Raw genomic sequence first — 22500 nt, 5'->3', positions numbered from 1 at the left:
CATCCACGTGTCGAGTGTTGGTGGACCGAATACAACAGAATATTTTTGGAAATCTCCTGCAATTTAATTTCTTCCTGGTCTTTATATTCATGAGCACTCTCGGCTTTTGTTATCCCTTTAGATTTCTCACTGTGACATCTCAACTTCAGCCTTTTCGCTCCACCAAAGCGATCCTTCATCCACTTTTGTGCAAGGAAAGACCAATGGTACGCTTTAAGTCTTGTCTATGACCAGTCAGAGTCCGTTTAAAATCCGTCGGCAAGAAGTGTTCAGAAAAACAGAAGCTGTTTCCTACCGTGGCAAAGAAGCCATCTCCTCTTTTCATACGAATTTCTCACTTTTTCAGTTGTTGTGTGTCCGATGGAAACGCACGAAACATTAAAGCGGGTCGATTTTCACTTCGGTTATTACAGTTTGCAGCTGCGTTGTTTGCACAACCCCGTTCTTGTTTGTTTTGTCCGACATTTTACCTGCGGCGAGGGCTATTAAGCCTCACTTGCATGCAACTTACGGTTTTTTCTGGAATCGGAGTATTTTGTAGCAACAATAGCCCTTTTCACGGTTAGTCTTTCTCATTTGCATTACAATGTAATCTAACGTGGATGCGAGGCAATTTCGGGTTAAAACTACAAAATAGCCCGAAATTGCCTCACATACATGCTAGATTACATTGTAATGCAAATGAGACAAACTAACCGTAAAAGAGCTATTTAAGACATTTTTTGCTCAAATATGAATGATTTGATGAGTTTTAAAGCACAGGGAAAGATCTGGAGACCATGAAGGGATCGTAAGCACATTGGCGAGGCTCTTTATTGTTATGAGACTGGCATGGTTGTAGGGTTTTAGGGTCGGTTTTTTAACTCCAAACACCATTAATTTTATTATCAGGAACAAGACTATTGTTGTGGGACTACTTCTAGAGTTTTATAGTATCTGAGACTAGAAAATGTTGTTGCACGGTATAAGCAAGCTACGTATGACCTCCAGGAGAGAAGTCTAATGCTCGAGCAACAGATCCATCCAGTTGGTAGAAAAAGCAGCCCATTGGAGGATAATAAACACTTAATGACTGGTCCCGAGGGAAACAGTTCATTTTGTTTTCCGAGAATCTCAATGTTTCCCCGAGGCGCAGCCTAGAGAAACATTGAGATTCGAGGGAAACAAAATGAACTGTTTCCCGAGAGACCTGTCATTAAGTGATTTGTTATAAAGCACAAAAATAAAAACGTGCAACGGCAACAGCAACGGCGGTCGTCGGTGAACATTCGCGGGTAACAGTGCACTGTTACCCTCTGACGTCATGGATTTTGCACTGTTGCCCGCTAAGAGACTTTTGGCGGGAAACAGTTTTATTGTTAGATGTCATGTGACCTCGAAGTAACCAATGAGAGCGAGCGCTGCTGGAGGAAAAAGCTCAGCTATATAACAAAAGATCTTACTGCCTACTGAAAGACAAACAGAAATAAAAGTAATAATGGCTGTTTTACAATAGCATTGGAAGCACATTTTCTGACAGTTTACTTCAACTTACTTTCTGACAGGAAAAACTCTCACCTATGCAGTGCCTGTGATAAACTCCATTCAAAATATCAAACCAAAAATTAACGTAAGTAAATTTACATGTCTTTTGTACATTTTTTGCAAAGATTAAGGCTATAATATATAGATTTAGCCCAACCTAAAAGCGGAGCCCCCGTTGCTAACCACAGAAAGCAATATAGTGTTTTTGGAAATAATTATGCGTCTGCATAAAGTACAAAGTTAATCGTCGTTTATAGTGTGTACTGCAGTTTACAGTGATAAAACAGATCAAACACCTCTGAACTAACAGCAGTAAACAAACAAGCCTTGTAAACAACAACCAACCATTTTAATAAACAACAAAAACTGAAATTAAATGCACGGTAATCTCTTTCACAACATTTTCCGTTTGACTGACAATCTTTCTCTCTCTCTCTTCAGTTCAGAACAACAGCAAAAATTTTACTAATTAAAAGTCAACCTAAAGCGTAATAATTTCGCTTACTCAGGGTTTTCTTTAAGGTTTTAAGTAGCCGGAGTGTTTTGCAAAGTAGACGGTTGTGGGTATGGAGGCCCCACACGATGGGCTTTAGCCCATCGCTTCTGGGGGGGGGGGGGGTCCGGGGGCATGCTCCCCCGGTAAATTTTTGAAAACTGAATGCCGGAAAATGCATTTCCTGGCATTTTGGGCCATGAAACTCAAACATTAGAGGGATGAATCAAGCTGCAATTATACTATGAAAACCATGTTACTCAAAGAAAGACGAAGCGACATTTCAATAATACAACCCTATAAACAAAAAGTTGAGTGATAGTTTTTGTATCTTTTTGGTGGTTTTGCTGGAGCTAACGAGCCTGGCAAATATTGCCACTTGACAACTTGTAAACATGGCACATACTTTGAAGGACTAGACCAGCAAAGGCTTCTGATTGGTTGTTAAATTAAGAAGCTGATTGGAGGATACTAATTGGCCAATGGCGTAAAGGATGTTTCGATCCTGTTTAGGTGTGATGATGACACACATTTGTTCCATTGTGTAATTAGCGGGAAAATATGCTTGCGGAACTTGGTTGTAGTAATTTCGAAAATTGAAAATCACTCGAGCGGTTTAAGAGTGATGTAGTTTTTTCTCCGAAGAGTTTAGGAGTTCCGTAAAGCAGTGAGAGTTGATCAAGAGTGACGTTGGATAAAGATCCGTTGTCATGTTGAAGCGTAGAGATGCCCTCGAGAGGACGAGCACTTACGCGGGCCAGTAGGATTTAACTCCGAGGAGCGTTACGTTCAAGTGTTTAAATAAAGTCTACGAGTCCTCAGCTTCTACGTTCGCTATAAATGATCAACTGAAAGGTTCGAAGTGAAAAAGAAGGAGCGGTTAGTGAATGATAAGGGGGTAGTTTTGTTCCTCAGTTGAGTTGTGGTAAGAGATGCGTGAACGCAGGCTGAGCGTGTTGCTAGCAGAACATCATATGTAAATTTCCTTCTGGATTGAGAACAAACCTTTTGAAAGTGTTTCTTTGTTTACAAGTTTTTTTATGATTGCGGCGTGATTAAAGGAAGTTTTGCGCGGACTAAAACGTCCTTGAGTGATTTTTCCTTCCGGTAAGATACAATCGGTGGCTGTTTAAAGATATCGAAATCCAATATGGCGGACAACAAATAATATTGTTCCTACTTTCCCGCCACCGCAGCAAGATTTTTTCAAAACGAAAGTCTCAAGCATAACGTTTTTAAACTGCCCTTGAGTCAGAAGTCTTTTATGTGTTTTCAGAAAAGATAGGCACTGCAAATTTTTATTTGTATTGAGCCCAAGTAGTTTAGACCTCATAAACATCATCTCCTCTACATGTCTTGACTCTTCAAACAACGAAAGTAGCCGGCGAAACCTGACAGAGAAGCCGGCGAACTTCGCCGGCTGCCGGCTCTTATATACAACCCTGATTTTTTATTATGTTCAAGACTTTGATTCGCCAAATAAACTTCCTGACTGTCTTCTGAATCTCGATCGTAGTGATAAAGATATCAAAAAGTATCTTAGCTGGACGATATTTTATCAGCACGTTCCGCCAAAGTTTGCTTGTAGTTTATGCAAACAGCTGCAGAACGGTAGCCTCCTCAATTCTCTCAGGGTGTATCAAAACATGGCAATGTTTTGGGATACAGATAAGGGCAAAAAACTGAATCTTTTAGAGTAGTTGATAATTGTAAATTTTCAACAAATTAACGTCACTATTCATTGATCTGTATCATTTTTAAAAAGGAAAAATTTAGACCCATCTGGATTTGTTCACCGAACAGTTCTCGATTTACTGCTTGTCCATCGAGTATATTTGATTTGTTTTAATGTATTTTGTACAAAGTTGGTGTGTTGTTCGAGCTCCCGCATACATCAGCAAGCAACGCAGCGTTGAATTTTGTTAATCAGGCTGTTTTCATGTAGAATTGTCCTTAATTTATACAAGGAACCTTTACTAAACGGGAAACTTACTTTCCTTTGCGTTGCCTGAGAAATTGAGTTCTAGACTCGTCTAGTTCGAATTTAAGAAGCAACGTAATCGTAAAGATAAACTTTTTGAGGATATGGTGAGAAGTCGAAAAACATTTGATGGAATAACAGAAATAAACAAGTGTTTTCAGGGAAACATCAACATTGCAAAGAGGAAAAAATTGCTTTAAGGAGTTGGCCTAGCTCTTCATTGCAATCTTATTGTCAGATCGTACTTATTGATTATATTGACAAGACTTAAAAATCATTTTTCATTCACAGTTCTTTGTTAGAATTAGGATGAACAAAGGTTTGTAGCATATATAGTAAATCAGTAAAGAATCTGCAAGAAAACGTTCTCAAAGTGAACGATTAACCTTGACTTAAATTACTTTGTCTGTTTCGATCCTTTCAGTTATTCAAATTAAATTGAATCCTCAATTGATACGAATCACCTGTTTCTGCCTGACGACAACAACTTTGTATTATCCTCAGTCAGGCTGGAGAAGATACGACAGGAAATCTTCTAATAAGAGGATCAGTTTTTTATTTGCCCACCCAAAATAATGTGTGTTAATGATAAAAGCTTTTCATCTCATCCGGGATGAAAACCGGTAAATAAAAACCTTCCGTAAAATGTAATATAATATTACACTTGACCCTAACCTAGTAACACATGAGTTATTTTTTGTTTAATTCTCACCTTTGAACAGCGTATACTGTAACTGAGATATTATACAAATATCAACTGTCTAGTGCCCATGTTTTCCTACAATCGGAATAAATGTGATAAATTTAGTTGGAGCGTTCAAACAAAATAAAAACAAATCATTTGCGTATTGAAATGAGGAATAAGCATGTTTTACGATTTTCAGCACGGAACGTATTTCTCTAGTATAGCAGAAGAGCTAGACTAATGGGAAAAGGGACGTAATCCATTTGGAAAATCGTGGCGTCAGATGGAACACGTTCGGTTCGCGACGAGAATGACGGAATATTTTCCCAATTTTAGCACGGTGTTATCAAAACGCCAAAAGAAGCATTTGAAAATGTCCGTTAATTCTGATCAGTAAAAGGGAAAAAATCATGTTCCATTTGATTCTGTGTATCTCAAAATAAAAGAAATGAAACTGATTTAAAATGTACGCTAGGAATAGACCTTTTTGCAGATACGGCGGCCATTTTGATTTCTATTGCTTCAAATAGCTATTATGGGACGCCCAGGGGGCAAATACATTTTAATTTGCCCCCTGGGCATCCCATAATGTCTTTCCAAAAAATAGAAATCAAAATGGCCGCCGTATCTGCAAAAAGGTCTATTAGTATTGCTTATAAACCCAGCAAGACTCCGTTCAAAGACTGTTTTCCTGCAAATTTGTCGTCTCCAATTTCGTAGATGAAATTTATTGATTTACATCGCATTCGACTACTTCCTTGCGCTATTTATTGTGAACTCTTTTTATGGTTCTTAAGTGAATCCATAAAGGGCGGTCTTTTTTAAATTCCCAAATATAAATTTCTCAGTTAGAATGACCAGCCACATTTGAGAACAAAGAGTATTATCAATATACGCGGCCAAATAGAAAATCGGCCTCTTCAAAACACACGCTCAGCGGGCCGCAAAAGACTGAGGCTGCTAATGCATTATCAGCCCTACAGCTGATTGGTTTTTGTTTCAACTTTGTGGTATGTGTATAATTTATAGACGATTTTACGCATTGTTCTACGCGGGCGCAAATAAACAATATCCCTTCAAAAAGTCATGTTATTCCCTTATTATCACCGACTTTGTTAAATTGATTCAGGTCTCCTATGGAATACATATAATTAAGTTCGAGCTAATAATTGTGGAGTTGCAGAAAACAAGCCCTGGCACTTTGGCTTTCTAAGTATTGAGAAACAATCTAGCAGTAGTTGCTCTATTCCATCGAGGTGCAAGAGCTTAAACTTGTCGTCACAATGAACGAAGCAAACGAAATGTCTCACGACCATGATCATGAACATGGAGCGGGAATAATTTCAACAGCAACAGTCGCCATTGTGGCAGGAATTTTCAGCTTGACATTTTCTTCAGCTACAATTTTAACGAACATTGTTCTTTTGGTCACACTCTTTAGCGATCCCTACAATTATTTTCGATCTCGCGGTACCACATATTTCGTGGCAAGTCTGTCTTTGAGCGATTTTCTTTCAGGCTTGTTTGTACAGCCTTTGTATTCGGCTTGTATGCTTTGCATTGGATCTGGACATGAGCAGCCCAAACTTTGCGATATTTCGCTTATTTTCTCACATGTGACTACTAAGATTTCAATTTTTACAGTGGTTGCCTTAGCATTGGATAGGTATCTAGCTGTGAAGCTTTCGTGGCGATACAAAAACCTTGTAACAATCCGAAAGGTCATTGTTTGTAACATTTTCATCTGGCTGTTCTCTGTGATGTTTGAAGTATCACATTCTGTTGTTGAATCCGAAAACATTTTCCATTTGGTTGATCTTCACCTTCAAACCACGGTCCCATTAGTTCTTATGAGTTGCGTTTATGCTGCCGCTTACATAGAATTTCGTCGCTACTCAAGAAACGTCGTGTTTGCACAAGCCCTTCCAGGTGGAAGTTCTCGTACATTTGTTCAAAACATTCGACTTAAAAAGAAGATAGTTTGGACAGTCGTAATAATCAGTGTTGTGATATTTATATCTTTTTCGCCGTATTTAATCGCTAAAAATTTAGAAAATGGCTGTTTAAAAGCGAAAAGCAGTGAATGTAGTGGGGTGGGTTTTGAAGCCTTGAAAGCTCTTTCAGTACCAATGTTGTGTATAAGCTCTGCGCTAAACCCATTCCTTTACGCTTGGAGAATACCACAATACAGGCAAGCCCTAATTGCGGTTAAAAACAGGACTTGCTTTTCGTGTTAAAGATAAAGTTGCTTCACAAGTACTCAGGCAGTAAACAAGCCTACGGTTCTCGCAACTGATAGTTTATTTGAACGAAAAAGTCTCGTAGTTGTCAACTCTCTTTGTAACTCTAAAAAAGAGCTAGACCAATAGTAAACTACAATAAAATTGACTATGATATATGTGCGAGGTTATAATGATAAGAGGGTTCTTTTGCAATCCTCGATTCTGCTTCCGTGAAATGGCGACTTAAATCAAGATTGGATCCTCTCTTGCTTAACAAATTAAAATAAAAACGGGGCTGTGCACATGCATTAATTGGCAAAAAACACTCTTTATCAAAAAGGTAATCACTTCAATTTAACACTTCATTCGCTTTAACACCGCTATTACTTACGATTGTTAAGCAGTCCTATTCGTGCCTATTGCTCTATTTTTCTCAGCTTTACATTCATTTTCATTGAAATTTTCTCTTCTTCTCCTTCCTCGGCTTCTCTCGAGGATTTCTTTGCTTAAATTTCTCAAATTTCGTCGCCTTTTCCCTCCTGCTCTTTCCTGCTCTTTATCCCGTTGCTCGTCACTAATAAAATTTCCCTCCAGAAAAACGCGGGTTGCCAAATGCAACGCTGCTACGCGATTTCATGCCAAGGAAAACTGGCCGAACACTCCCGTCCCTAGTGGCTGTCCTGCCTCCCCACCTCCACCCCGACAGTCTGTACGGGCGGACGTACGTGATGTCATAGCCAAAATTTCCATAAAAGCTGCCTATCAGTGACTTCTACGTATTTTCTCGATATTTGTGAATAGTAAAAAGCGATCAGTTCTTTGTAATTATCATCTTCCAGGAGGGAGTTGTTAAATTTCCATAGACCTGTACATCAATGTACAAGACTTTGATTCGCCAAATAAACTTCCTGACTGTCTTCTGAATCTCGATCGTAGTGATAATGATATCAAAAAGTATTTTAGCTGGACGATATTTTATCAGCACGTACCGCCAAAGTTTGCTTGTAGTTTATGCAAACAGCTGCAGAACGGTAGCCTCCTCAATTCTCTCAGGGTGTATCAAAACATGGCAATGTTTTGGGATACAGATAAGGGCAGGAAATTGAATCTTTCAGAGTAGTTGATATTTGTAAATTTTTCAACAAATTAACGTCACTATTCATTGATCTGTATCATTTTTAAAAAGGAAAAATTTAGATCCGTCTGGATTTATTTCACCGAACAGTTCTCGATTTACTGCTTGTCCATCGAGTATATTTGATTTGTTTTAATGTATTTTGTACAAAGTTGGTGTATTGTTTGAGCTCCCGCATACATCAGGAAGCAACGCAGCGTTGAATTTTGTTAATCAGGCTGTTTTCATGTAGAATTGTCCTTAATTTATACGAGGAACCTTTATGAAACGGGAAACTTACTTTCCTTTGCGTTGCCTGAGAAATTGAATTATAGACTCCCCTACTTCGAATTTAAGAAGCAACGGTAATCATAAAGATAAACTTTTTGAGGATATGGTGAGAAGTCGAAAAAGATTTGATGGAATAACAGAAATAAACAAGTGTTTTTAGTGAAACATCAACATTCCAAAGAACGAAAAATTGCTTTAAGGAGGTGGTCTAGCTCTTCACTGCATTCTCATTGTCAGACCATATTTATTGATCATATTGACAAGACTTGAAAATTATTTTTCGTTCACTCTTTTTTGTTGAAACTAGGATGAACAAAGGTTTGTAGCATATATAGTAAATCAGTAAAGAATCTGCAAGAAAACGTTCTCAAACTGAACGATTAACCTTGACTTAAATTACTGTGTCTGTTTCGATCCTTTCAGTTTTTTTTATTTTAAATACAAATCTGAAATTAAATTAAATCCTCAATTGATACGTATCACCTGTTTCTGCCTGACGACAACATTTATGTATTATCCTCAGTCAGGCTGGAGAAGAAACGACAGGAAATCGTCAAACAAGACAATCAGTTTTTTATTTGCCCACCCAAAATAATGTGTATTAATAATAAAATCTTTTCATCTCATCCGGGATGAAAACTGGTAAATAAAAACCTTCCGTAAAATGTAATATGATATTACACTTGACTCTAACCTAGTAACGCACAAGAGCTATTTTTTGTGTAATTCTCACCTTTGAAGAGCGTATACTGTAAATGAGATTTTACATAAATATCAACTGTCTAGTGACTATGTTTTCCTACAATCGAAATAAATGTGACAAATTTAAATGGAACCTTCAAAGAAACTGAAAACAAATCATTTGCTTATTGAAATGAGGAAAAAGCATGTTTTACGATTTTCAGCAGGGAACGTATTTCTTTACTATAGCAGGACAGCTAGACTGTTGAGAAAAGGGACGTGATTCATTTGGAAAATCGTGGTGTTAGATGGAAAACGTTCGGTTCGCGACAAGAATGAGGAAGTATTAGCCCAATTTTAGCACTGTGTTATCAAAATGCTTAAAGAAACATTTGAAAATGTCCGTTAATTCCGATCAGTAAAAGGGGAAAAATCATGTTCCATTTGAATTTGCCTATCTCAAAATAAAAGAAATGAAACTAATTTAAAATTTACGCTAGGAATTAGTAAACACCCAGCAAGACTCCGTTCAAAGACTGTTTTCCTGCAAATTTGTCGTCTCCAATTTCGTAGATGAAATTTATTGATTTACATCGCATTCGACTACTTTCTCGCGCTATTTATTGTGAACCCTTTTTATGGTTCTTAAGTGAGTCCATAAAGGGCGGTCTTTTTCAAATTCCCAAATATAAATTTCTCAATTAGAAAGACTAGCCACATTCGAGAACAAAGAGTCTTTTTAATTTGACACATGTAAAAGAGCTGCAGTTGACAGCACAGACAAACTATTGGCTGTTAATACATGCATATTTTGTCGGTTTAGTTTGACACAGCACGATTCGAGGCAGGAGGCTGTTATCGGCGATTATCACCGACTTTGTTAAATTGATTCAGGTCTCCTATGGAATAAATATAATCAAGTTCGAGCTAATAATTGTCGAGTTACAGAAAACAAGCCTTGGCGCTTTGGCTTTCTAAGTATTGAGAAACAATCCAGCACTAGTTGCTTTATTCCATCGAGGTGTAAGAGCTTCAACTCGTCGTCACAATGAACGAAGCAAATGAAATGTCTCACGACCATGATCATGAACATGGAGCGGGAATAATTTCATCAGCAACAGTCGCCATTGTGGGAGGAATTTTCAGCTTGACATTTTCTTCAGCTACAATTTTAACGAACATTGTTCTTTTAGTCACACTCTTCAGCGATCCCTACAATTATTTTCGATCTCGCGGTACCACATATTTCGTGGCAAGTCTGTCTTTGAGCGATTTTCTTTCAGGCTTGTTTGTACAGCCTTTGTATTCAGCCTGTATGCTTCGCATTGGATCTGGACATGAGCAGCCCAAACTTTGCGATATTTCGCTTATTTTTTCGCATGTGACTACTAAGATTTCCATCTTTACAGCTGTTGCTTTATCATTGGATAGGTATCTAGCTGTGAAGCTTTCGTTGCGATACAAAAACCTTGTAACAATCCGAAAGGTCATTGTTTGTAACATTTTCGTTTGGCTGTTTTCTGTGATATTTGAAGTATCACATTCTGTTGTTGAATCCGAAAACATTTTCCATTTGGTTGATCTTCACCTTCAAACCACGGTCCCATTAGTTCTTTTGAGTTGCGTTTATACTGCCGCTTACATAGAATTTCGTCGCTACTCAAGAAACGTCGATTTTGGACAGGCCCTTCCAGGTGGAACATCTCGTACATTTGTTCAGAACATTCGACTCGAAAAGAAGATAGTTTGGACGGTGGTAATAATCAATGTTGTGATATTTATATCTTTTTCGCCGTATTTAATCGCAAACAATTTAGAAAATGGCTGTTTAAAAGCGAAAAGCAGTGAATGTAGTGGGGTGGGTTTTGAAACCTTGAAAGCTCTTTCAGTACCAATGTTATGTATAAGCTCTGCGCTAAACCCATTCCTTTACGCTTGGAGAATACCACAATACAGGGAAGCCCTAATTGCGGTTAAAAACAGGGCATGCCTTTCGTGTCAAAGATAAATTTGCATCAGAAGTACTGACACAGTAAACAAGCCTACGGTTCTCGCAACTGATAGTTAATTTGAACTAAAAAGTCTCGTAGTTGTCAACTCTCTTTGTAACTCTCCAAAAGAGCTAGACCAATGGTAAACTTCAATAAAATTGACTATGATATATGTGCGAGGTTATAATGATAAAAGGGTTCTTTTGCAATCCTCAGTCGATTCTGCTTCCATGAAAAATGGCGACTTAAATCAAGATTGGATCCTTTCTTGCTTAAAAAATGAAAATGAAAACGGGGCTGTGCACATGCATTGATTGGGGAAAAACATTCTTCATCAAAAAGGTAATCACTTCAATTTAACACTTTATTCGCTTTAACACCGCTATTAATTACGATTTTTAAGCAGTCCTATTCGTTTCTATTGCTCTATTTCTCTCAGCTTTACATTCATTTTCATTGAAATTTTGTCTTGTTCTTCTTCCTCGGCTTCTCTCGAAGGTTTCTTGGCTTAAATTTCTCAAATTTCATCGCCTCTTCTCTCGTGCTCTTTCCTGCTCTTTATCCCGCTGTACGTTACGGATCTAATTTCCCGCGAGAAAAACGCGGGTTGCCAAATGCAACGCTGGCACGCGATTTCCTGGCAAGGAAAACTGCCCGAACACTCCCGTCCCTAGTGGCTGTCCCGCCTCCCCACTTCCACCCCGACAGTCTGTACGGGCGGACGTACGTGACGTCATAACCAAAATTTCCATAAAAGCTGCCCATCGGTGACTTCTACGTATTTTCTCAATATTTGTGGATAGTAGAAAGCGATCAGTTCTTTGTAATCATCATCTTCGAGGAGGGAGTTGTTAAATTTCCAAGACCTGTACATCAATGTACAAGACTTTGATTCGCCAAATAAACTTTCTGACTGTCTTCTGAATCGCGATCTTAGTAATAATGATACCAAAAAGTATTTTGGCTAGACGAAATTTTATGAGCACTTACCGCCAAAGTTTGCTTGTAGTTTATGCAAACAGCTGCAGAACGCTAGCCTCCTTAATTCTCTCAGGGTGTATCAAAATATGGCATTGTTTTGGGATACAGATAAGGGCAGGAAATTGAATCTTTTAGAGTAGTTGATATTTGTAAATTTTTCAACAAATTAACGTCACTATTCATTGATCTGTATCATTTTTAAAAAGGAAAAATTTAGATCCGTCTGGATTTATTTCACCGAACAGTTCTCGATTTACTGCTTGTCCATCGAGTATATTTGATTTGTTTTAATGTATTTTGTACAAAGTTGGTGTATTGTTTGAGCTCCCGCATACATCAGGAAGCAACGCACCGTTGAATTTTGTTAATCAGGCTGTTTTCATGTAGAATTGTCCTTAATTTATACAAGGAACCTTTATTAAACGGGAAACTTACTTTCCTTGCGTTGCCTGAGAAATTGAATTATGTACTCCCCTAGTTCGACATTTATGTATTATCCTCAGTCAGGCTGCAGAAGAAACGACAGGAAATCGTTAAACAAGATAATCAGTTTTTATTTGCCCATCCAAAATAATGTGTAAATAATAAAATCTTTTCATCTCATCCGGGATGAAAACCGGTAAATAAAAACCTTCCGTAAAATGTAATATAATATTACACTTGACTCTAACTTAGTAACGCATAAGAGCTATTTTTTGTTTAATTCTCATCTTTGAAAAGGGTACACTGTAACTAAGATTTTACATAAATATCAGCTGTCTTGTGACTATGTTTTCCTACAATCGACGTAAATGTGACAAATTTAAATGGAACCTTCAAAGAAACTGAAAACAAATCATTTGCTTATTGAAATGAGGAAAAAGCATGTTTTACGATTTTCAGCAGGGAACGTATTTCTTTACTATAGCAGGACAGCTAGACTGTTGAGAAAAGGGACTTGATTCATTTGGAAAATCGTGGTGTTAGATGGAAAACGTTCGGTTCGCGACGAGAATGAGGAACTACTAGCCCAATTTTAGCACAGTGTTATCAAAATTCCTAAAGAAACATTTGAAAATGTCCGTTAATTCCGATCAGTAAAAGGGGAAAAATCATGTTCCATTTGATTCTGTCTATCTCAAAATAAAAGAAATGAAACTAATTTAAAATTCACGCTAGGAATTAGTAAACACCCAGCAAGACTCCCTTCAAAGACTGTTTTCGTGCTACTTTGTCGTCTCCAATTTCGTAGGTGAAATTTATTGATTTACAGCGCATTCGACTACTTTCTCGCGCTATTTATTGTGAACACTTTTTATTGTTATTAAGTGAGTCCATAAAGGGCGGTCTTTTTCAAATTCCCAAATATAAATTTCTCAATTAGAAAGACTAGCCACATTCGAGAACAGAGAGTCTTTTTAATTTGGCACGTGTAAAAGAGCTGCAGTTGACAGCACAGACAAACTATTGGCTGTTAATACATGCATATTTTCTCGGTTTAGTTTGACACAGCACGATTCGAAACAGCAGGCTATTATCTGCGATTATCACCGACTTTGTTAAATTGATTCAGGTCTCCTATAGAATACATATAATCAAGTTCGAGCTAATAATTGTCGAGTTGCAGAAAACAAGCCTTGGCGCTTTGGCTTTCTAAGTATTAAGAAACAATCCAGCACTAGTTGCTCTATTCCATCGAGGTGTAAGAGCTTCAACTCGTCGTCACAATGAACGAAGCAAATGAAATGTCTCACGACCATGATCATGAACATGGAGCGGGAATAATTTCATCAGCAACAGTCGCCATTGTGGGAGGAATTTTCAGCTTGACATTTTCTTCAGCTACAATTTTAACGAACATCGTTCTTTTAGTCACACTCTTCAGCGATCCCTACACTTATTTTTGATCTCGCAGTACCACATATTTCGTGGCAAGTCTGTCTTTGAGCGATTTTCTTTCAGGCTTGTTTGTACAGCCTTTGTATTCGGCTTGTATGCTTTGCATTGGATCTGGACATGAGCAGCCCAAACTTTGCGATATTTCGCTTATTTTCTCACATGTGACTACTAAGATTTCTATCTTTACAGCTGTTGCTTTATCATTGGATAGGTATCTAGCTGTGAAGCTTTAGTTGCGATACAAAAACCTTGTAACAATCCGAAAGGTCATTGTTTGTAACATTTTCGTTTGGCTGTTCTCTGTGATATTTGAAGTATCACATTCTGTTGTTGAATCCGAAAACATTTTCCATTTGGTTGATCTTCACCTTCAAACCACGGTCCCATTAGTTCTTTTGAGTTGCGTTTATACTGCCGCTTACATTGAATTTCGTCGCTACTCAAGAAACGTCGTTTTTGGACAGGCCCTTCCAGGTGGAACATGTCGTACGTTTGTTCAGAACATTCGACTCGAAAAGAAGATAGTTTGGACAGTCGTAATAATCAATGTTGTGATATTTATATCTTTTTCGCCGTATTTAATCGCTAAAAATTTAGAAAATGCTGTTTAAAAAAAGCAGTGAATGTAGTGGGATGGGTTTTGAAACCTTGAAAGCTCTTTCAGTACCAATGTTGTGTATAAGCTCTGCGCTAAACCCATTCCTTTACGCTTGGAGAATACCACAATACAGGGAAGCCCTAATTGCGGTTAAAAACAGGGCATGCCTTTCGTGTCAAAGATAAATTTGCATCAGAAGTACTGACACAGTAAATGAGCCTACGGTTCTCGCAAGTGATAGTTTATTTGAACGAAGAAGTCTCGCAGTTGTCAACTCTCTTTGTAACTCTCCAAAAGAGCTAGACCAATGGTAAACTAGAAAAAAATTGACTGTGATATATGTTCGAGGTTATAAAGATGAAAGGGTTATTTTGCAATCCTCGAATCTGCTTCCACGAAATGGCGACTTAAATTAAGAGTGGATCCTCTCTTGCTTAACAAATTAAGTTGAAAATGGTCTTGAAATCTGATTTTTTTTTTCAGCTTTCGTGTTTCTTTCTCATTGGCTGGGGAAATGGTGCAATTTAGAGCAAAAAATAGTGCTTAGAGCCAATCAGATTGCAAAGATCACCAGTGATTTCTAAATGGATGTAATAAAATTGAAAACTGGGCTCTGCACATGCATTAATTGTCGAAAAACTCTTCATCAAGAAGGTAATCACTTCAATTGAACACTTTATTCGCTTTAACACCGCTATTTCCTGCGATTTTTAAGCAGCTCTCTTTTTAATAATAAGTTATTTACGTTGGCCTTATGGATGAGGTGAGCGAACTATGATAATAATAAATGAAGAAACGAAAACAGATTGTTATCAAGCTCGATATGCAACTTAAAGTTTATTTTCTTTTTTCTTTTTTTTTTTACTTATCACTAACGTCAGGAAAAGTTGGTTTTATCAAATTAGCTCAGTGAAAAATGTCGATGTGCCAACGTGAAAAGAGAAAATGGCTAATGTCTCGAGTCTTACAGTAAAAAACCGCATATAAGAACCTAAAATTTAAGAACCTGTTAGGCAAAAATTTTTATTTTAAACCTTCTGTTAACAAGAAGCTATTTAGTCTAAAATTTTCACTAGGTTCTTGGAGGCACAGATGAAAATACAGAAAAACAATTAGTCTAGGTTTCAGTCAGTAAGATTCAAAGAATGAACTAAAATGCTTGCTAGTACTTTGGAAAGATAAATTTACTGTATGGTTATCATCTAAACTGTATTCTAGATAATTATTTAATACAGCATTATGTTATCTGTGTTGATCGCTAGTCCCCCTATCAAATTAAGAACCTATTTACATGTAAGAACCTAACTCACCTAAAACCCCAATAAATACCATTTCTATAAGCACCTATTTAGGCTAAGTTGGAAAACTTGAGGTTCTTATACGCGGGTTTTTACTGTACCTCTTCGTGAGTCAGCGGATTTCGGTTCCGTCAGAAACTAACCCCTTCATGTCTTTGTTTAGTTAAACCGCGCTGTACTGAAATGCTTCATATAGCTTTTCTCATTAAGAAGTTGAAGTCTTTTGCAGTTTTAATGTTGACCTCTGTCAACAATAAAATGACAGAGGACGAATTAAAAGATCATTTCAAAAGAGGGCAAACCATTATACGAAATGCTTTATTCAAACCCTTCATGAATGGTAAATTCAGCGGCTTTACATCACATTTACAGTTGAGCTGAGCTGATTCATTGCTCTTTAGCTACAGATATCGAGCAAGTCGCACAGGAGAGAGGGAAGGCATGCAGGATACGAGAAGTTTGGTGCTTTTATGATGAACAGCGCACAGTGTCCTGCCTGCCACTTTAATAATATAATAATAGGTTGTCTGTCAAACTCAAGAATAACATTAGCAAAGCACAAAATGAGTTGATGGTTTGAAGCCATCAGTTGTAGTTGAAATGAACAAGTGGGAATGAACAAGTGTCAACAGTGGACACGCATGTGGCTCTAAAGTATAAAGTTCGAGGCACACACACAGATTCGGCATGGTGTGCCACCAGTTGTGATTGGGTCCTTCGCTGCTCTTTTATGGCGATCCCTAGCCTCTGCAATACACAGGCAGTGGTCAAGCTCGAATTTTCTAGCAGCTTTCTGGACAGTCGCTCGCCATCCAGATCTATTGGCTGCGGCAGTCTCCAGTTCCCTTGGTTGAATTTCTGCCCATTTGAGGTTGGACTTGAGGTTGTCCTTGTATCTCTTCTTGGGTCAGCCTTGGTTGCATCTGCCCTGAGATAGCTCTCCGTAGAAAAGCTGGCGAGGAATCCTGGATTCATCCATTCCGATGACATGACCAGTCCAGCGTAGTTGGGCTTTCAGGACCATAGTCTCCATACTGATAGTACTTGCCCTCTCTAGAACTTCTTGGTTCGAGACGCGATCTTGCCATTGTATCTGCATAATGGAGCGCAGTGAGCTTGTGTGGAACTGCTTGAGCTTTCTTAGATGCCCGCGGTAATGAGTCCAGGTTTCACAGCCGTACAGCAGTGATGGAAGAAATATTGGGTTGTAGACCTTGAGTTTGGTAGACAGAGAGATGCTTTTGTGCTGTAAGATCTTGATACGAAGTCTGCCAAAATCCTGGCTAGCTTTCTGAATCCTGTTTGTAATTTCCCTGTCCAGAGTCCCATCATTAGAGATGGTACTCCCTAGGTACGGTATTTGAATGACTCTACATTCTTTAGCTAAGTGCCATCGATGGTGATACAAGGCTGTAGAGGACGGGGGCGCTGGTGCAGGCTGGAGAAGGACCTCTGTCTTGCTGAGACTGATCGTTAAGCCAAAATGTTTTGCAGCTTCAGAGAATTCGTCAACAATTACCTGCAGATGGTGTACATTGTGGGCCATAAGAGCACAGTCATCGGCAAACAGCGCTTCAAGTAGTAACCTCTCCAGCGTTTTCGTCTTTGCTGTCAGACGCGTCAGGTCAAATAGTGACCCATCGAGACGGTAACGGTGTAGATGCCCAGATCCAGATCTCTGGTGGCATGAAGTATAACTTGTGTGAAGTAGAGGTTGAATAACACTGGAGCGAGCATGCATCCTTGTTTCACTTCATTCGAGATATCAAATCTTTCAGAGGATTTGCCGTCCGACAACACTTCTCCAGTCATGTCATCATGAAGCAGTCTGATGAGGGTGGTGAATTTCTCTGGGCAGCCAAGTTTCCCAAGGATGACCCACAGCTCTTCTCTATTGACCGTTTCAAATGCTTTGGTCAGGTTGATGAAGACTGCGTAGAAGCACATGTTCTGCTCAGCTCAGTACATTTTTCTTGAATCTCTCTGACTGTTCAGATCATGTCCGTTGTGCTGCGGTTACGGCGAAATGCACACTGCGACTCAGGTAGATTCTTCTCTGCAACTGAAGGAATCACTCTGTTCAGCATAATACGAGCTTGGATTTTCCCGGAAGTAGAGAGTAGAGATATGCCTCTATGGTTCCCACAGTCTGCTCTTGAACCCTTGTTCTTAAATAAGGTGACAATGGTTGTGTCACGAAAGTCAGCTGGCATTTCTTCCATTTCCCAGATGCTGAACTGGTTCCATTTCTGGGTTGGGACGTCAGAACTTAGTTCAGCAGCAGCAAGTTCTTCATCCAGTTTGAACTAGAAACTGTCAAGATATTGAGGCTGCTGAAGTTTGGCGACGTTGAATAATCTTCTGGACAGTTTCGGGCGCTTTCGATAGAAAGTGGGAATAATGAGATTTAGTGTGGAGCGGATGAGCCTATGGTCTGTCCAGCATTCAGCTCCTCGCATAGCTCTGGTAATGAGGACATGCCGTACATCACGCTGATGGACGATCACATAATCGATAAGATGCCATTGTTTGGATCTGGGGTGCATCCAAGAGGTCATGTATCTGTCTACCATTCTGAATACCGTGTTGGTGATGACCAAGACGTTTTCAGTACACTTGCTTAGCAGCAGGAAACTGTTGGCGTTCAGATCACCTGTGCCATGTCTGCTGATCACTCCTTCCCAGCCACTGTGATCACGGCCAACTCGGGCGTTGAAGTCTCCAAAGCAATATCAGCTTGATATTGGCAGGGACAGAGTCAAGTACAGAACTGAGGTTGGCATAGAATTGCTCGATTATCTCCTCTGGGCTGGTAAGCATCAGCGCGTATGCACTGATGATTGTTGCGTACCGGTTGTGGCCAAGGGGTAAGCGGAGTTTCATCAGTCGCTCGTTGATGCCAATAGGCAGGGTAGGAAGCTGCTTCGTGAGACTGGATTTGATAGCTAGGCCGACTCCGTGGATCCTGTCCTCGTCCATGGCCTTTCCTTTCCAGAAGAAGGTGTAGCCACTAACTGGTTCTGTAAGAGACCCCTCCTCTGCAAATGGAGTCTTTGTTAATTAATTGAGGCTGCAATGTCGATGTTGTATCTTCATAGTTCTTTGGCAACCAGAGCTGTTCTCCTTTGAGGTCTTCCGCTGTTGTCTCTGTCCATGAGAGTGCGAACATTCCATGTTCCAATAGTGAGTTTTCTCTTTCTCATTTGGATTCGACCGCATGCATGGATGATCTGCCAGCCGTAGCTATCTGGTCAGATTGATAAAGGGCAGGCAATTTTTAGGCCACCTTTTCTCGGCCCCTCCCTTACTAGGGTGAGCAGTGCTGTGCTTAATAGGGCTGCTCAGTCGCCAAGGATGCTGCCGGACTCCCCTATTGCCCCGAATATAGGGATGAATGACCAAAGTCCGAGGCCACCTACGTGCAGGATCAAGGCTACAACTGCCAGTGGTCACCTCCACCTGTTGCTTCACGCTTCCACCATCGCTGCAGGGCTTAAGGCGACTTGGTGAGGGATGAGATAAAACTCGGATGAATCGTGTATAGGTGAGTGGATGAAATGTGCAATGTAACCTGTGCGTGAATGATATTATAGTGGAAAAGCCGCTGCACAGGGACGATCCCACACTCTCGGCCTTGGAAGTCAGGATCCAGTGGCACAAAGACATCGTTACATCTGGGGAGTTCCTCAGCTGCAGTGGATGGCCAAGCCTTTCTTTGTGCTCCGGCGTGCCCTTTGCACTCCACAGTGCGTTGCTGAACCATCTTCGTTGCTGTTGGACTAATTGTTGGACAGACTTTGCTTTAATTTGGGTGAGTAACTCCCTAGGTAGACAGCCTACCAAGGCTACTGAGCTCTACCTGCCCAAACCGTATCCCTGGTCAAGGAGGGCTGATGGTGTCCTGACACTTGCCCAAGGTGTCCACCCAGGCTTTTTTTTTTTATTCATAAGTTGGTGTGTCAGTGACTCTTGAAAAAGAAACCATTTCGATGGATGTGCCTCCCGATAGACCACTTTCATAAATGGGGACCACCTTAACATTCTGTTGTATTTATGTTTTCGAAATAAATATTTTTTTGAAATTTGCTGGTTGGTGTGAGACTAGAAAAACAAAAGAATATTTTATTTGGCCGCCAATATGAAAGAGGTCTATAGAGAAGGGTTTTTGAAGTGCTCAGTCCTTAAGATAGGGTGACTAAATTGCAGTATCCACCATAACGCGCAAAACCAAAAAGACATGGTCTATTAAAACTGTACTACACGCCTGAATACAGGTTTTCAAGTTTAACAAAGCGATTTTAAAGTGACGTCTGTAGCTTGTATTTCCGCACGTGCAAGGCCTTTTGGGCCTTAAAAAGGGTACCAAATCTCGATTTTCTACCCTTGAACAGAGTCGGGGTTTGAGAACCTTGGCGGCACAAACCTATCCTTAAGTGTCGGGAGTACCCCTCCTGGGGGAGTACCTTGCTGCCTTGCTGCTTGATTTCATTACCAAGAAGTAGGTATCAAGAAGTGGCCTATTGTAGTGGGTCCAATTCGTTTTAACAACTTTAACCAATAGCCTTTTGTTGTTATTTGCGCTGAGGGAATTGAGCCGAGAATGGACGCGGGGGACGCGTGCACAAATTATTTCTTAGAAGCAATGTATCAACAACGAGTGCGAGTGTTTCATCGTAGGTTCCAACGGTGACCGAGAAATGTTTGAGATATTTCTCCTTAATTTTACGAAAACTCATTGTGATTACGTGTTTATAACATAAGGGCAATTTTCTTTTGTCATTGTCGAAGCACACCGAAAAACAGTTACAGTGTAGGCAAACGGAGTAAAAAAACACTTGTTCGCTCACATTTTAGAGCGAAACAAACAAACAAATCAACTATTTCTTTTTATTGCGGCCTGATTTAGTGACTTAATATCATTCGAAGCAGATTTACTCGCTTTCGTAGAATGTAAAGGTTGGCTCTTTAACAGAAAATTAGTGAATACAAGACAATACAAGCGCGATGACTTAACTGGGATGTAATTTACTTTTTTAACAATTTTCTTTCCTTGAAGAAAAAGGCTCATATTGTTGACCCTCTCTTGACCTTCCACTTTCCCAAACCTTTGACATGCGCAATAAGCATGTGCTTTATTCGTAGTTTTGATTTGCTTTTGTCAACGGAGTTTTAACAAAACAGAAGAGTATAGGATGGAATAAAACATCAACAGCAAAAATGGACCTTCACCGGCGTTAAGGGATTCGTTGAGAAAACTGACGGCAAATAAGCACACACCGATGACAGGAAAAGAACGTGACTTTATTGTCAAGGGTCAGATTTTGTTATATATATCTTTATATCTGTTGATTAAAACCTCTGATTCGTGACTTACCACTCGGAGTATGCAAGTATTGTCAAGTGAGAAAAGCAGAGAGGCAGTTCAGTCGCGCTGTATTTGAGCTTTTAAGGCGCGCGAGTGCGATCGCGCATGATTTTTGAGGCGCACAACCGAAAATTTAGTCGCATGTGCGACCATTTGGTCGTTAACTGGACCTTATCAAAATGAAAAATCTTCTGGAGATATGCCGAAAAGCAGCCCTAAACAAACTAAAAATAAACATTCAGCCTTAAGTTTATATCCATCCGATGCTTGACTTGAAGAACTGCGGAGCCACCAGTGTGGTCCTGACCTCAGCCATGTATTTCAAACCTGGATTGAAACCGGCGAAAAATATAGGAAAAAAATAATTAAACCGTTTTCTACTTGAACACGAAAAGCGTCGGCCGTTAAGAGCTTTAGTTGACGTAGTATCGCCGTGTAGCCGCGTCGGGCCACAGAATGGGCGCGAAAAATGTTTTGTAGTTAACCAGGCTTGAGCCTGTGATCCAATCGAAAAAAAAAAAACAAAACAGAGCAGTGGCTGGTCAGCTGGTCCAAAAAACAGCTGACCTCGATGAGCTCTAAACTTGAGCACGCGAAATGTTCACGTGATACTGGCCAGCGGATGCCTTGTTTTGACAGGTGTCAATTGACCATAACAAAGATGTACGCTGTAAACTAGCTGGAGTGTCAGCTGGAGTATGGCCTCGATATGGTCAGGTGATACTGGTCACATTGGCATACATGGACGAGTGGACGGACGCACGGTCACCAAAACGACTTGACAGATGGGTTACCATATTTTCTTGCCAATGGTGCTCCGCGCGCGCGCCTTCTGCGCGCGGTGCTCCTCTATTGATCTGTTCCTCTGCAGTGTTGTTTCATAATGATTATTTATGTTTATAACAGGACTCTTGTGATATAGCTTTGGATCAGTCCTGATGAAGACAGACCTAGACATGAATGTTGAAACGTTGTTTCTTTGAATTATAACTTTTTAAGCTACAGTACATTCATAACTCCTCAAACCAGAGTATGTGTAGCGTAAAACCACATCTATGTATTTGTGTTTTGTTTTTTCATTTAGAGAGGTGATGGCATGTATGCAGTGATACTTGTTCCTACAAGAGAGGTGAAGTTAATTCGTTTACATGTATTTCTCACTTACTCACTCACTCACTCACTCACTTGCTTGGTCGCCAAAGGCGGACGATCACATGGCTCCTCCAGCCTTTGTGCTCCATCATCAAAGAAGATATCTCATGACCACTTGATCTTCCTGTGACCTTTTTCAGCGTTGCGATGTACGTTGTATGTACTTCTACTGTACATAATCTTTCAAGAGTAATATTCAAAAGAAATAATAGTGCCAAAATGGTTTACAGGACCTAAATGTAATTT

At 39.6% G+C, this 22500-nt stretch overlaps 3 protein-coding genes and 1 pseudogene across 3 annotated transcripts in view; all 4 read left to right on the top strand.

Moving 5' to 3' along the window:
• LOC137971435 (ATP-dependent DNA helicase DDX31-like) overlaps nucleotides 1-22500 on the top strand; it is a 63264-nt gene that overhangs the window by 20155 nt on the left and 20609 nt on the right. Inside the window, exons 10-11 of the mRNA XM_068818264.1 lie at nucleotides 1545-1609; nucleotides 22187-22231. Coding sequence (XP_068674365.1) covers nucleotides 1545-1609; nucleotides 22187-22231 — 110 coding nt within the window. The remainder of the gene's footprint in view (nucleotides 1-1544; nucleotides 1610-22186; nucleotides 22232-22500) is intronic.
• LOC137979280 (adrenocorticotropic hormone receptor-like) lies at nucleotides 5835-6998 on the top strand. Its single transcript, XM_068826514.1, has one exon. The coding sequence runs from the start codon at nucleotides 5967-5969 to the stop codon at nucleotides 6918-6920; it is 954 nt and encodes a 317-aa protein (XP_068682615.1). The 5' UTR covers nucleotides 5835-5966; the 3' UTR covers nucleotides 6921-6998.
• LOC137979274 (adrenocorticotropic hormone receptor-like) lies at nucleotides 9831-11135 on the top strand. The gene has a single exon (XM_068826501.1). It carries the CDS (start codon nucleotides 10040-10042, stop codon nucleotides 10997-10999), a length of 960 nt encoding a protein of 319 aa, XP_068682602.1. The 5' UTR covers nucleotides 9831-10039; the 3' UTR covers nucleotides 11000-11135.
• On the top strand, nucleotides 13469-15472 carry LOC137979266 (adrenocorticotropic hormone receptor-like; annotated as a pseudogene).

The sequence above is a fragment of the Montipora foliosa genome, chromosome 1 (assembly GCF_036669935.1).
Source record: "Montipora foliosa isolate CH-2021 chromosome 1, ASM3666993v2, whole genome shotgun sequence".
NCBI classification, from domain to species: domain Eukaryota; kingdom Metazoa; phylum Cnidaria; class Anthozoa; order Scleractinia; family Acroporidae; genus Montipora; species Montipora foliosa.
This window is presented reverse-complemented; position numbering and strand designations above follow the sequence as displayed.